Genomic DNA, 16879 nt, shown 5'->3' with positions numbered 1-16879 from the left:
CCAATATAAGTGCCGAATTTAAGTTAAAGTCCATTAAAGGTTAACAGCCCAAAAACATGACAAATGTCCAAAGATTACTTGTCATGAACAAGCTTGACACATAATGACATGTGTCTTTATGCATGAGTTTTGCAGACACTTGTCACTAAGACAATGCCACGTGCATGATGGCACCTCCACCTCAGGGATCAAATTGTCTATATAAAGACCAAGACTCCCCATTTGAAGAGAGGAGAAAAAGGGTAAGGAAATGTTTTCCTTCTCTCTCTAAATTCTCTCTTTACAATCAAATTTAAAAGGCTGACTTGAGCGTCGGAGGATTATTGCCGGCAACCCCGGCACCCTTTGACAATTTCATTTCTTTTGCAGAACAATTAACGACAAGGAGACATGTAATTTGAGACACTCGCCTCAAAGAAAAAATAAGCCACAGAACTCGATTTAGAAGAAAGCCCGAAACACAAATCAATCGCTGCACATTGAGCAAAAATTTTGCATCAACAGTAGTTAAAGAAGTTTACAAGTTATGAAATCCATTATCTAATAAATAAATGACACATGAAATTTTGGAATCTCTAAGATTATTGAATAAAAATTAAAATTAGCAATGACCCGATGATTTATTTGATTGCATGATAGGTTGAATGTTTCAATTGAGTTTTAATCACGTAACTGCTTGTTCTCGTTAATACTTTACTTATATTTATATATATGAAAATGCTTAAAAGAGGACATAAAATATTGGGCGGACAAGTTCTTTGGGTATTGTAAAATATTATTTTCATACATGTATGACATAATGATCTTGATTCTTGTCATATGTATATACGTTAATGATTTTAATTCTTGCCATTTTATATATGAATGAATGAATCACATAATAGTCTTGATTACACTGTCAATATTTAAGAAAATGATTACACTCTTATATTTAAGAAAATCAAGATTATGTGTGTACAATTTTTTTGAAAACGAAATTATTATCTTAACTGTGCAAAAGGAAAATGTGATACTTGTGAGATATGTGATGTATCTCCGATATTTACTTAAGAGACAAAGTTTAATGCTTAGCACACTATTGTCTTGTAAATGCTTTGAAATACACTGACTAATTAAAGGTTAAAATCGAAAGATACCTTTTTGTATGTATAAGTTGATCATTAATAAATCTGAAAAATATTACAATCTAGTGGGGATTGTAAGAGAGATTGTAACATTTTTAATCTTTGGTTTGATATTCTGGAAAAAAACGGTTTGCCATTTATGGAGAAAACGGCTAACCGTTTAACTCCAGAGAGCATGTTTTATGGTCTAGAGAAAACGGCTCACCGTTTATGGAGAAAACGGCTAACCGTTTAACTCCAGAGAGCATGTTTTATGATCTAGAGAAAACGGCTCACCGGTTGTTGAGAAAACGATACCGTTTATGTACAGAGAGCAACGTATTTGACATTCTAGAATAAAACGGCTCACCGTTATTGAGAAAACGGTTAACCGTTTATTTCCAGAAAGGCGTCAACTAGAAACGGTTGACAAGCTTGAAAATTTCAAGTGTTAATCATTGCAAATTCAAACCAAAAGAGTTTTTTGAAGAAGTACCATTTCGAATGGTTGCATTCTTTTGAATTAACATGTGCAAGGATGACATGCTCTTGAATGCATCTCAACTTGTTGAATCCTTGATTAGGCCCTAAATTTGAGACTCCGGTAACCAATAATTGAGAGTTTGCAAGTCCGAACACATCTTCTAGTGGCTAGACGTGAATCTTTCTATCAGTCTGCATGTTCACCAATTACCGTGTTCATGTCCATAGTTATTTAGCTCACCGGCCAAGTTGCCAATTTAAGAGTTTGTAGAAAGTGATAATACATGAGGGGCTTAAGTTGTACAACTTTATTAGCTTCAGTCTGAGAGCAACGGCAGTTGTGGATGGTTTGTGCAGGAATTTTTCTTGGGTGATCTTCATTTTGGCTTATCATGTCAGTCAGATCTTCATTTTGGCCTATCATGTCAGTCAGATGTTTCATAATGCTCAAAAACATTATGAACGATTCTCAGGTACGTGTAACAGGTTAGCCAGCGTAGATTAGGCTTGCTCATTGATTATCTTGTCTTTTAGTATAACCCAGAACTTTATATAATTTCGACTTTTGTGAGACCTTCTGATAATCTATTTATAATTTGAAAATCTCCCCCGATAAGGCCATCTAGCTCGACGCAGCCAAGAACTTAATTATTTGTGGGCCCCCAGGAAAAAAAAAAAATCCGAGATCAGATAAGAGATCATTGATCACATTGAAAAAAAAATACATTATTTAATTAAGGGTTCATTAGGAAATCAAACAAAGCTGACTTGAGAGAGGTACACATGTACGTATCTCTTTATTACATCAAAACTAACTGATAATGACAATAATTAGAACGAGAAACATGTATAAATGGCAAGATTATTCAAACAAGCTACACATTTAGAACTTGGCCTCAAGATCTTTCACCACATCTGCGTCCAACTGGAATGCCTTGGCAAGAAAATCAGGATTGATTGGAGGATTGGCTCCGAAGACCGAGTTTGCAATGGTAATGACACCAGGATTCTGGCTGCTTAGAGCGGCGATGGCAACTGCATTTGTTTTCCCAATGTTGAACTGGAAGTGAATCAAACCAATTGGAAACACGAAAGCATCTCCCTTTTTCAGAACTTTTGCAATGAGTGTGTTGTTTAGCTGGTTTGATGTCACAAAACCAACATAAAGTGTTCCTTCCAAAACCGTCAGGATTTCAGTGGCACGAGGGTGAGTGTGAGGAGGGTTTTGGCCATAGGGTGCATAGTCAATACGGACTGCTGATATTCCGAGAGTGTTGAGTCCTGGAATTTGGTCAACATTTGCATTTTTTACACTGAAGCCAAGTCGGTTTGCTGTGTTTCCAGGCTTGTCTAGCCCTGATAAGAAGAAATCTCCTGGCCTGGCAAGCTTGGGGTCCTTGCAGAACTTCCCGTTGACAAAGACTGCGTCCAAGAATTCAGAATATTAATTAGTAAGGTGAATTTGAGACCAACGTACACGTATACATAAACAAGTTTAAAAGATTTTTTAGGACAGAAAATTAAAGTGCAAAAAATATACCTGCGTTCTTGGGCTCATCAATGGCTACACAGATATCCTGAAGAGGACTAGGGTCACAGGCAGAGGCCAATGAAGAAGCCAAAATCAAGAGAGCAAAACCTGTAAGAAATTGAACATTTCTCATTGTGTTTAATTAGCTAGGATCTCACTCTGTTTAATCTCTGAACTTATTCTTATTGGTTTAGTGCGAGGTGAGAAATGTTGCAAGGTTAGCAACCCTATTTATAGATGAGGATTTATTGAACCGGTCTTGTTTTCCCTGCTCGGAGCAGATCGATGAAGGCTTGCCAAGTCTTCAATTGTTCATCTGTGACTCTGTAAAAACTGAGGAAACTTGTCATCTCAGTACATTTTCATTTTCTTCTTCATTTGCTTACGTCAACACATTGTTTTTGAAATACTGAGTCATGACAATCTATTTGTATATTATTATATTATCTAAAAATTTCATTGACAAACTCCAACTTCCAGAATAGTGAATGTTCGTTTTGATTCTTTACTGTTTTTCATTATGGTTTAAGCAGGTGCGCAAATATTTTTAAGGCTGGGCCCTAAAAATTGAAATTTTCAGAACTACTCACTTTTTGTAGTTACATAGTGTGTGCCGTTGTAACTGATATGTCGCTAATTATTTTTTATAATGTGTTGGATATTATTTGTATCTTATTTTATTTTATTTTTATCTTTTATCAAACAGGAATCTAAAGTTATGATAGTGTAAACGTAGTTCAAGTGCATTATTTGTTATATTTTAAAATTTTTGAAAGTAAATCAACCACATAATTCACACTAGCAGACTTGAATGCTACCTAAATGAGTCCGAAGGGAGGTTTTATCATTAAATCATTGAGTGGGATTACAGTCTTTGTTAAATAAGAACGACTAATTCTTAATGAATTGGTTACGTGCTGTAAAATTTTCTACAGTCGAGTATTATGTGCCGTTTTATCGTAATCATCATTACAAGAAATAACCTAATCCAACTCTTCACATCTACGAATCTTATCTAATTGAATTATGTAATGCCACGTAGTACACAAAATTCTCACACACACTTTTTCCAATTGAAGAAAACTACAATGAGTGATGACGATAATGATGTTTTCCCCACTATATTTTTAACCTTTATGATAAGTTTATTACAGTACTCAGTGAAAAAGTTATAAAAAATGTTATAAAATACCCTATATGGAATTTAGAGTTTCGAAACAGCAGAATTTGGTAAGACTTGAATGGACATCTCGGAGGCCTTTTTTTAATCCTTCATTGCGATTTTCAAAACAATTTATTATAGAGTCGGACTATTAGCACCCCTTCAGAATCCTATTAAAACCCATTTATCAATTATATTTCATATAATACCAAAAATATTTTTTTAATAAACACTCTTTTCATTTATGAATTTTTCAGTTTTTAATAATTTTCTCACTCTTTCAATCTTAATATCTATATTCATCTCTTCAAACTTTCTTTATTATTTAATTTTTAAAAAAAATCTAAAAGAAAAAATAAGAAAAACATTATACTTAGAAAATAATGAATATTTTATGGGTTTAATACAATTTTATCCAACCTGTAAATTTTGTTTTGGCTTAGAAGATTAATTCTCAAATTCAAATTATTTTAATGATAATAAAAAATTTTATATTGTGTAAGCAAAATAAAAATGAGGAGTGAAAGAAAATATAAATGGTTTAATTATAGTTAAATTTGTCCTTAAAAGTAATTGTAATATAACAGAGGTTTTATAAGATTAATCAAGGGGTGCCAATAGTCCAACTCTTTATTATACTCACAAATCGAACATATATGTCTAGCCCAATAAATATCCAACCATATTAAAGGCACCTTGTCATGGGGCTAAATTGGCGTGTGCGGGTACGCTCAATAAAAGCATGCAAGATGCACTATGCAGTAGAGTGCGCTCAACAATGGGCCACTTTTTACAACTAATCAGCCGTGGTGCACTTAGTAAATAATCATGCTCGGCCTGAATTTTAAAATTCTCTAACAATTTGTAAATTACTAGAAGTTTTTACACTTTTGTACTTTAGTCCCTAACTAGATATTTAGGCAAGTTACTCCCACTTGATAGGAAGCTTCATGAGTTAGCACCCAACTCTATAAATAGGGGTGAGCACTCACCATTTTGCGCAACAACACACACCACCACACCAGCACACACACACAACACACAAGCTCTCTTGCAAAAAGCTCTCTTTTTCCTCTTTAATGAGTAATAAAATTATATTTAGTCATATTACTCTCTTCTCTCTAGCATTTCCACAAGTATCATTTCTTTGCTAGTTTGAGAAGATCGAAAGTAGGGATGACAGTTTTTTCCAGACCCGGCCCGGACTCGAACGAACCTGGACAATTCGGTTCGGGTTTAACCCATACCATAGTGCAATAAAATCCGGATTCGGAATTATTTTTCTTAACCCGAATATATCTGGGTTCGAATGCGGGTTTGATTTAACCCGCATATCCGGAACCCAGACCCGGATATATTATTTTTAATTATATTTAATATAAATAGTAACATTAGAAAAACACACACACAACACACAAGTGCCCTAATTTCACTCGTATATCGCAGCCACTGTAGCCCAAAATCAGAGCCAACTATTTTCTTTCTCTTCAAATCATCTCCTCATCAACTCAAATCATTGTTCTTCGCTATTGTCGCAGCTCTTTTCATCATCATCATCATCGTCAGTTGCCGCATTTCGAGCCATGATATGGTTGAAGACGCACCTTCATCAGCTTGTGGAGAAAACAACACTGATACGACAAAGTCGATCACGGCCGACTTGCGAAATTGAACTGATTTGCGAAATTGCCCGCAAAACTACTCAGATTGGGAAAAAAATGAAAGAGTTATACTTTCTTCCTCATGTGCTGTCTTATGTGTTTCTCCTGCTGGAAAACTTTTCCTACTTCAAAAGCTTTTGCAATTACTCATTTTTTCGACTTTTTTTTTTCTTTTTGGATGGCATTTTTTTGACTTCGAATAAGTATGTGATTGACCAACATGATGGATTTTTAATTTTATGACTTTGTATATCATGTTAATTCTTAAATTTTCTGGTTCATTTGATGGGATAAAACTCTTTTTTTTTCTTTTTTAAACTGCTCTTATTGATCCGGGTTCAAAACCCAGAATCTGAAAACTCGGATTTTTCCGAGTTTAACCTGGACCGGACCCAGATGCAAGAAAACCAAGTTAACATCCGGGTCCGATATAATGAAAACGGTATCTGGGTCTGGAACTGGGAAGGCCAAATCCGGACCCGAACCCAACTTTTGCCATCCCTAATCGAAAGGCTGATTTAGCAACTTTTGTACTAAAAGTTGTCTAAATGCCATATAGGGTTGCTGTGCATTACACTCATCTCGTGACAACTAGTTACACAATGTCTTACAACATGCATGCAATGTTCCAAAAAAATCCAAAAGATCTTATCAATTGACTCAATGAAAGGAGCAAAAATGAGTTTTAATTGTTGATATGTTTGAAAATTCTAGGAATTTGCCGGCAACAATAGGAGAATTATCATGCAAGCATGGATGCAATTAATCCAGTTCTTACTAGCTACATTACTGGCCGCCGGCTGCGTAGTGCATATGTACCTAACCCAAATTATAACTTTCCAAAATTTTAAAATTGTCAACTTGAGCTACCAGCTAATTAAACTTAGTACTTTACCCTCACGCCTTTCCTTTCTCAGAGCCATATATATATTACTACTGATACTCATTATCCCGTGTACTAATTTGTTAACTTAAACTCATCCTCAAAATTATAGTATATATCTAAATTTGTTCCACATTAACCCACATTAATGGCTCGTTTCAACTCTCTTATTTTGATCTTTGTCCTCTGTGCTTTAGTTTTCAATTCACCATTTTTAGTTTTCAATCCATTTTTGTTAATTATTTAGGGTACGCACATGCAGGTGGATTAATATCGTAAAAACCAGGCATTTATTTAACAAAGTGCCATTATTAGTGTTCCCAGACCATAGAATCATTTGATCTGAAAATAAGCAAAACAATTAACATAATGAGCCAAGCAGCAGTAGGGAATGCTGATAGTTTTGCAAGTTTAAAGTGCCGGTAACTTGCTTTACTGAACTGAAGATCGTGATGATTATATATATCTTACGTTGTAAATGCATTCCTTTTTGACACATCGAAGTATCCGAAGATTGTTATGTCTTCTAATTCAAGGTCCTGGAATATAAAATTAAAAACTGTAGCAAAAGTTGTAGATAATCACAATCAGGGACATGGTCACAAAATTTGATACAATTTTCAAGATTTAGAAATAATAAATATGACTACAACCAGTGGCGGTGCCAGAAATTAAACTTAGCAGGGACTAAGTTTAAATAATATTGTAATTTAAAAAAGGTCAATAGATAACAAGTATCAAAAATAAAAATTCACTAATATATTCAATACATTTATAATTGATATCGACGTGTTTTCATATGTTAAAAACGTTAAAAAATAAATTTATCATCAAGAATACAAAATAAATTTTTTTCTACATGTGTAATAATAACATTACTCAATTATTAATCTCTAATCTGATTTCACAAACGATTTTTCACAAAATTCATAGTTGAAAATGTCTTTTACTACTGTAGTCATGAAAACTAGTAAATTCAATGCTAATGTTATCAATAAACAAATTCATGAATACAATTTATCTTTTTTAGTATGAACTATTTTTCTTATTAGCCTATCAATCTCTTTCAATTTTGAAAATTTGTTATTAGAACCCACCTATGTAATATAAACATCAAATTAAATTTGAAGTATCATAAGATTCATTGAAGAAAAATCATTTTGATAAATTCAATAAGATAAAATAATTTCTATTTTTTTTTTTGTGTGTGAGGAGAGTTACTGTGCAACGAATCTCAAAATAACAATTTCTTTGTGGGTTGAAAGTTAAACATAAATACTTAATATTTTGATTATTTTTTAATTTTAATAGGGACTTTTATGGTAAATAAGGTAAATATTAAATTAAATTTGTAAATTTTGAAAAGTTAGGGTGTCCCAACGTGGCACCGCCTATGACTACAACTATAATATTCATTTACTATATTTCTACTCATTACAATTGTTATAGCTGATTTCATGTTTTCAAAATGATGCATGATTTATTAGCTGTTTGTTTTTGAAGAAGAAGCACTAAAAATAGGCCTCAAGGAACTGTTTTAGTCATTTAAAAACATTTTTATTTTATTGATTGCTTGAATTTGAAGGCAAACATTAAAAAAATTTATTTGGTCTTTGTCTACTCTCAATCTTTTTTTAAAAAAATACAAAAAAAAACAAAAAGAAGAGAATGTCTCCTTTTGATTTATTTATTGTGAGTTATTAATTATCTTAATGAATAATCCGTTTTTATAAAATCAAAATAACGAATCAAATTGTAGAGCGTTGGGATTTTTGGAGAAGGGAAATCAGAACTTTCCAAAATTTTGTGAGGCATTTTCAAAGTTTTAAAATTCGGATGGGATATTTTCACAAATTTGAAAAGTGCAAGGTCTTTTTATTAAGAAATTCTTGCAATATTCACATAGCTATATTTACATTCACATGCTCTCCTCAAATACAATAATATCTTTGGTAAGGTAGATCAACTGCAGTTTGTCCTTGTGCATGATATGATAAGATCGTATGATTCAGTGCTAACGTGTGACTAACTATATGTCCTATCTATGGGTCTTGCTACGTTACATTTGTTGTAACATACATTCTAGTTAAAACAAATGTAAAGACCACACACTGGTCTACAAGCCCCATCTCTCACGTTACTTATTTTTGCATGTTTTAATTGAATTATAAGTTACAACAAATGTAACTTAGGAAAATTCCCTATCTAATTCTCTTTTGTGGTGTCAAATCAACTAGATTGCTAACACTTGTGTCAAATTAGAATTGCTTCTTGGAACCCATCTTATCCAACCTATATTTTCATTTGTGAGAAATATTCCCAATTTGTCATTATATGAACATCATTTAATAAATTAAGCCAACTTGTTAATCAAAGTAATAGAAAAAATAACCTAATAGTACGGAGGGATGATAGTAGGTGGGTGGGGACATTTTTTCATTATCTTTCTCATTTTCTATTTTAAGCCTATTTTTTAATGAATTTAATGGGACAAAAAATCACACTCAATCCACAAAGAATGCCAACAACGAGCAAGAGCCTCTCAATAACATAAATCACAACCACAGTTTCTACCTTAAACAAAGCCACGTCTAGGGATAGTAAAATTTGGATCCGAATCTACATTTGAATCATGATTATTTATTATGGATTCAGATGAGGGTAATGTTCGTGCAGATTCTAGGCAGATATTACGGGTAGGGGTGGACAAATGACCTAATCCAAATCGATCTTACCCGATCATGATTGGATCGGGTCACCTGATTTAATCTGAAAATATGAAGAAATAAAAGCACAAACAAACATAAATTATCGATCTGACTCGATCCAATCTAAATTTATTTTAGATCGGATCAGGTCAAATTATATGTTTGAGTTAAATTCTGGTTGCATTTTTCCCAATCTGATTAACCTGAAATTCAATCGGGTTCATTCGAACCCGTATTTGGCCACCCCTAATTACGGGTATCTAAGTTCACACATTAAAAATATTTATATGTAAATTTACTATATTTTAACTATATTTTTTAAAATAATAATCATCCAATACTAAACAAATCTAAAATATTCTAAACTAATAGTTATAGGTACTTGGGTGTATTACAATATTTATGTGTAATGAGTTTTTAGCTTAGAGTTTGTGTTCTCTTATATAGATTTTATTTTTATTTAATTTATTTTTTTAAAAATACAAATTGAATGTTCAATTAAATTCGTATGGATCCTAAATTTTTACATCTAGGTGCACATTATTTATTATGTGAATCAAGATTTTTCCAAATCTACCTCTTTGCGGATGTGGGTTAGATTCAGATTTATTTGTCATCTTTAGTCACATCACTCAATAGAGCAGTAAAACAACCCAATAAAAACCACCAACAAGGCCCGTAAAAATCCCATAACAATCTAATAAATCAAGGTTACTCTTAGCTATACCATCAGACAGGCCCGGCTCCAAGGATTCATGATCTTAGGCAATTTTTTTTTTTTTTTATGCCTTCATACATTCAATAACATCGACTGTCAAAGAAATATAAAATAGTTCGAAATATATTCGAGCAATACGTTAATATAAAAAAAATTCGTAAAAAATAACAATAGTTTTACACTGTACAACTAGAGTGATAACACCTGAAAAAATTGACTAGTTGAGATAAATATGATGATTAGATTATGGAAATAGATTTCATAGAGAATAATTTTCTTTCTAGAGAAAAGAGCATGAAATTTTTTAATCGAGATTATTGTTCAACGAGCAAGAAATTTTTTAATTGATATTATTGTTGATTCAATGTATACTGATTTTGAGGTTTTCGTTCGAGTTTGAAGGAATACAAACAGTCAATTCTAAGGTACATAATTTTAATATAGTATTTTTTTTCTTTTGGAAAGTGAAAGTATTTAAATTTTTTCCTTGGAAAGATTAGCAAAATAAGAAATTAACAGTTAAAATCATTAATTAGACTGTGAAGATGATCAAATATTAATTTTTTAACAATAATTCTTATATTATCAAATATAGAATTTGTGCAAAAAAATTCTTTTAGATGATTATGAATGAGAGTAATAATAGGGAGATGCCTAAAATTAGGATTTCCTATAAACATAACTTAAACAAATCTATGAAATTGTAAATAATAATGATTAGTAATTAGTGTATTAATAAATAAATAATCAAACTTGAGGGCTTTTTAAAATTTCAGGTCTTAGGCAACTACCTAGTTCATCTAGTGTTGAAGTTAGAGCTAGAAAAATTTGACACAACCCATTCACCTAACATGAATATAATTTGAATACATGAGTTTGGGTCGTCAAATTTGATGTGATTATTAAATAGGATGGATTCGAGTCAACACAATTTTTTTTTTCCATGTAGAGTTAGCGTTCAAGTTCTTAATAATAAGATTATAAAAAAGATAATTGTATTGTGTCAATCGGAACCCTATAACAAGGCCCATTAAAATATGACCTTTTTGAGGTCTACAAAAATTGTAAGAATACATTTTTAATTATGCTAAATAAAATTAAAGGAACGTAAACTTAACGTTACTACCTTGATAAAAATCTAAATTGATGCTAATTGAAAAAAATTACTACTAATAGATAAAACTTACATTGCCACCAATTAAAATAAAAATTCTCTCTTTATCTCTCTCTTTTATTTTATTTTTATTTTTTAACAATGAACATGTAACTATGTGATATTTTTGGTAGACATATATGAGATTGGTTACATAAAATCATCATGGGTTCACATAACTGAAAAAATAATTGTTATAATTTTTTAGTCAATCTCTTCATGCCACATCGATTTGTGTAAAACTGTTTGTAGGTCTATTATTATTGTGTTTTCTCATATTAATATATTATATTATTTACACACATGCGTGCTCACGAATATATAGCTTCTTAGATGCAGATGTCGGCAAGAAATTTCACGTGGACAGACACTTGTATGTTCTTGCAAAAAGTTTTACAACATCATAAAATATTCTACAAAACTGTAAAAGTGCATATCCACATGAAAATTCGTGTGAGCACATCTGCATTTGAGAATTATATGTGATACATAATCAATTTGTAAAAAATATTGTGTGATGTTTGATGTAAATCTTGTTAAATATATAGATATTAAGTGGGTTATTAGGTTGTATCCTATCGGGTGACATGATTACTTGATTATTAAACGGATCGTGTTGGATTAGCCAAAATTTGATATGATATTCAGTTCACACAAATGAATATGTGTCAGTCAGTGATGAATCCAAAAAAAGATTTATTGGGGCTAAATTACACATCATTAGATGTGGAAACTGAAATTTTATGGATTTATAAGTTAATGGAGGTTTTTTCAATTGATTGAGGCTAAATTAAATGATAGTAAAATCATCTATATGAGTTATTTTATAATTAAACCGTTTGGTATCATTTTGAAGGGCTTATTTTCATTTTCGTTTTTGGAGTTTAAATGTAATACCCGTTCGGTACGCTGAATTCAAAAAAATAAACTGTAAACCAAATAATTCAGATTTCCATTTACAGTTATAAAATTGAGAACGTGTTTAACACGTTCTCAGTGAATCACAAACCAAATTTTAGAATAAATCGCAAAACAAAACCCGATCAAAATACACCTCTCTCTCATCTCTCTCATCCACAGCTCTCTCTCTCTGTGACAGTTCTCCAACCAAAATCAGCTACTGCTACTGCGTCTCAGCTCCATCTCGACTAGTGGTGGTGGTGGTGGTGCGTCTCTGCTCTGCTTCGGCCATGGTGGATCGACTAATACTGCTGCATCTCTGTTGAGGATTGATTGGTGCTGCTGCTGCTGCGTCTCGGCTCCGTCCCGACTGGTGGTGGTGCGGCCGTTGTTGCTGCATCTCTGCTCTGCTTTAAGGAGGGCTTAATTTCATTTTCTACTTAACCGATCGAATCTATTTTTCGTTTTGAATGATTGCTCGAAGCATGCCGTCGATTTTGCATTTAATTGGGCGAACAAAACAAAAAAAAAATTTATGGATTCATCCGTCATTTTCACATGGATTGAGATTGACCATTACATTTCTTATTATTTGTTGGCAGTACATTATAATGATAACACATATATAAATCATATAATTAACATTATATTAATAATAAATTTATACCTAATAATAATATTGATACCAATTAACATTTTATATCAATTTTTTAAAATTTTAAAATTAACAAATTTTGGGCAAACTAACAATTGTTAAAAAAAGAACAAAAAGTTACTGATTAGGTAGAGTTGCTTAATGCCCATGGTATGTTTGTGTATGTATTAGTTAAATTTTTTAGTAAAAATTATTTTTGAAAAAAGCATTACCAAACGCATATTCTCTGTTTTTATCATTTTTAACTGTATCTACCAAACGCATATTACTGTTTTCAGTTTTAAAATATAGGATATAGAAAATGATACCAGACGCATATTTAAATTCGAAATACAGTAACTGCAAAACACCATTTTTATTTTCGTTTTTATTCTTAGAAAATACAAATTCAAAAATAATACCAAACATGCCCTTAACTTTTATGGGTTTTTGAAATTATAGATTTAATGGGCGCTAATTAAAAATCAAAGTAATTTTTCCTTAGTTTTTAGAACTTATTTTTATTTTTTATTTTTCCAGCAAAGCTTCCTCCACTGGTCGTATGTTGATTCGCCACTAGACCGATGACCCATTTTCCTGGCTCTAATTAAAGTCATCCTGCCGTCAAAATTGGCCGTAACCCAACCAGTTGGAGGAGAGCACCAGATAATTTCCCGAACCCTGAGCTTTAAAGAAAGGAAGGGAGACCGTGTTTCGCACTAAATGCTGAAGCAGAGGGCACTGGTACTGCCAAGCCAACACCAAATTATTTGTGCAAAAGAGAACCTGTACAGCACATGATCTTGGTCTTCCTCAGCTCAAAATTTCGACAAAGCAAACACAACGAAACACAAACCATATTAAATATGTTGTAAGCTATTTTTTTAAACACAAATCATACGTTCTACGTACCGTACCAGCCGTGCCGATGCTAGAATTAGATCATACAATAACATAAAGAAGAAGCATCGTGGTTTCAAACTGATCAATCATACATCTTACAGTTTGTAATTCTCAAAGGATAAGTTATATTTCAAGTTTCATCATTCACTAACAAATGCCTGTTTCGACAGACAGATACGTCATTACTAGTTAACGAGGATATACTTCAGTAATTGATGCTTCATCAACAGACCATGGCATCGGCTTGCTCGTAGATTTATCAGAGCACTCAAATTCTCTTTCTGGAAAGCTCCTCTCTGTTCGACTACTAATGAACAATGCAGGCTGTAAGATTTATCAGAGCACTTCATCTCTTGAGTATGAATCTGTAAGATTTGAATCCAACAACTGCAAGGGTGTTCCATCCCTCAATGCTTCCAAGCCTGCAAATCGTATATCAAGTCATAATAAAAAAAGGTTTTGTCATTCTTTACCCTTTTTAGGGCCACTCTATTACTTGTTTAGTCGTGTTTGATATGACACATATAAGCACTTAGAAATGTCAAAATATATAATTTTATTTATGCTTACATAACTTAAAAGATCTCGAGCACCATCTGTTTGATAAAAGTTGTTGTTCTTCTTGCTAGTTATAGTCTCCAGAGCTATGACACCAAAACTATACACATTTGATTTCACAGAGAATTGCCTATGCACAGCGTATTCTAGGGACATGTAACCACTGCAAACCAGCAACTAAGTCAATATAATTAAAGACAATTATGAATATTTTGAAATTAATCAACTAAGTCAAGGCTAACTTGTTCTGCTAAGGGAGGTAATAAATAAGTTGTGAAGTAAATAAGCAGAGGGTATATATGTAGAAAGGGTAATATTAGTCAATACTCACTATGTCCTCACTATTCTGCTTGTGTTACCTTGAGTTTGATCAACTCCAAATATCCTTGCCAGACCAAAATCTGAAATTTTTGGGTTCATTTGTGCATTTAAGAGTATATTGCTAGCTTTGAGATCACGATATATAATTCTGAGCTGGGAGTCTTCATGAAGATAAAGAATTCCTCAAGCCATGCCTCCAATTATCTTGTAATGTCTTGAACAATCCAATTGGCGTTGTTTCTTAGGGTCTAAGCATAAATCAAAATAAAATTTCTAATAAAGACTGAATTTAGAAAAAAAACTCCAAATAAACACCATGAAAGTTTAAATTACATCCTAATTCAAGAAGAATAGGAACGGAAATCAAGTTTCGTCGAATTTTTTGTGAATAAAGGACATCGTGTATCAAAAGAAAACGATCACTACGCAAAGTCAATTTGCAAGTGCCTATTCCTTTTCCTTCAACTCTGGAGTTGTTGCCCATGTATATCCATCTAGTCCCTTGGCTAATTCGACGATACTCCACAAATGCATTACGATCATAAGTGATATGGTTTGTTGCTTCTGAGTCTACAATCCACATAGGACGAGAATCAGTTGGGAGTACAGAACATGTAACTAATACATAATTTAATAGAGTGGAGTTGGGTCTCACCTTTTTCGGCTTAGTGCACTCACGAGCAAAGTGACCCAACTTGCTACAATCGTAGCATTTCATCTTGGATTTATTCTTTTTCTTGCCAGCACGCCTACTCCTTGGGCACTTCTTAACATATGGCTTCTTCTGATTAGGATCAGATCTCTCACCCTTCTGGTTATACTTATGACCTCTTTTGCGCTTGAAGTCCAAAGCTTTGCGCGAACTTGACTCGACTATATAAACACGATTAGAAAGTTTAACTGTCTCAAGGCGCTCTACTTCCAGCTCTAGGTGATGTTCTATATCATTGAAAGCTCTGATACTTTCATTGTAAGTCATATTCACCTTCATGTGTTCCCAAGAATCAGGTAGATATCTTATTACTGCCTAGACTTGTTGTTCATCAGTCAGAATATGTCCAACAGCCTTAAGTTCATTAAATCATGTCTGACATCTCCCTCAGATGCTGCCTTATAGTATGATTCTGGCGCTTCCAATAAGAGTCAAACTTGATCTTAAGCCTTTTCAGTTTAGTGGTTGAAGTGCCACCAAATTTATCTTTCAGAGCGAGCCACATCTCTTGAGCTGTTTCATACTTCCTAAACTCACACATGAGGTCATCTTGCATGTTGCTCAACATCGTTATGCGAGCATTGTTATTCTTCTTTTTCTAGGCTTGGTCCTCAAGATCCCTCATGTGTTGAGTAGTATTGCCATGCTCAGGCTCAACTAAGGAGTTGTTGAGAGCTTCTAGAGTTTCTTGCTCTTCAAGGATGTATGGAATATTACAATGTCAAATATCACAGTTGTCACCATTCAGCTTCTCGTCCTTGTTCACTCAGCCACAATGTTTTTAGATGCAGATGCCATCTTAATTTTCTTTTAACACAGCGACAATTCAAAATACAATCAATAAAGACATCTAATAATTACATAGAAATAATTAATTTTGCCACAAACGTAAACTAAAAAAATGATAAATTAATATCGAGAAGGAATCAAAAGGTCGTTGAAGCTTCCAATCATCATCCGATTCCCTTTATTATATTCATCATTAATTTAATTTTAATGCGCAAAATTATTAGTTCTAATCATGAATTCGTCAAATTAATTTGATCAGAACTCCCACTCAATAGAATAATTCATGAGATGTCACAAAAACATATATAAAGTAGAGCAACAACTAATGTAGAAATTCAATTAAAAGCATAGCAACATATTGTTCAACCAATTAAGAGAAAAACAACATCTAAAAGCATAAAACATAACAAATGAAAGAAATAACCAAACATAGTTAAACTAATATCTTGACTCTTCTACATTTTCTTAAAACATTCTTTGTTTCTCGAGATTCTTTCATCCAACTTATACTCATCTAAATTTTCATATAAAAATAATTGTTCCTTCTCAATGATTCAGTTTATGATATTCTCATACCATAATCTTTGCCCTCTACCAAGGCGGCTAGCTTGTCTTCCATTTCGAAGGCTTGTGTGAATACTGAATACTAAAGTCACCACA

At 32.7% G+C, this 16879-nt stretch overlaps 1 protein-coding gene across 1 annotated transcript; it reads right to left on the bottom strand.

The window, feature by feature from the left end:
* Nucleotides 1–2384: 2384 nt before the first annotated feature.
* Nucleotides 2385–3294, bottom strand: LOC18046543 (germin-like protein subfamily 1 member 17). Its single transcript, XM_006442377.2, has 2 exons — nucleotides 3127–3294; nucleotides 2385–3008 (listed from the first exon to the last, which is right to left on the bottom strand). The coding sequence occupies exons 1-2, from the start codon at nucleotides 3248–3250 to the stop codon at nucleotides 2470–2472; spliced, it is 663 nt and encodes a 220-aa protein (XP_006442440.1). The 5' UTR covers nucleotides 3251–3294; the 3' UTR covers nucleotides 2385–2469.
* Between the last annotated feature and the right edge of the window lie 13585 nt (nucleotides 3295–16879).

The sequence above is a fragment of the Citrus clementina genome, unplaced genomic scaffold (genome assembly GCF_000493195.1).
Source record: "Citrus clementina cultivar Clemenules unplaced genomic scaffold, Citrus_clementina_v1.0 scaffold_3, whole genome shotgun sequence".
Lineage (NCBI taxonomy): Eukaryota > Viridiplantae > Streptophyta > Magnoliopsida > Sapindales > Rutaceae > Citrus > Citrus x clementina.
This window is presented reverse-complemented; position numbering and strand designations above follow the sequence as displayed.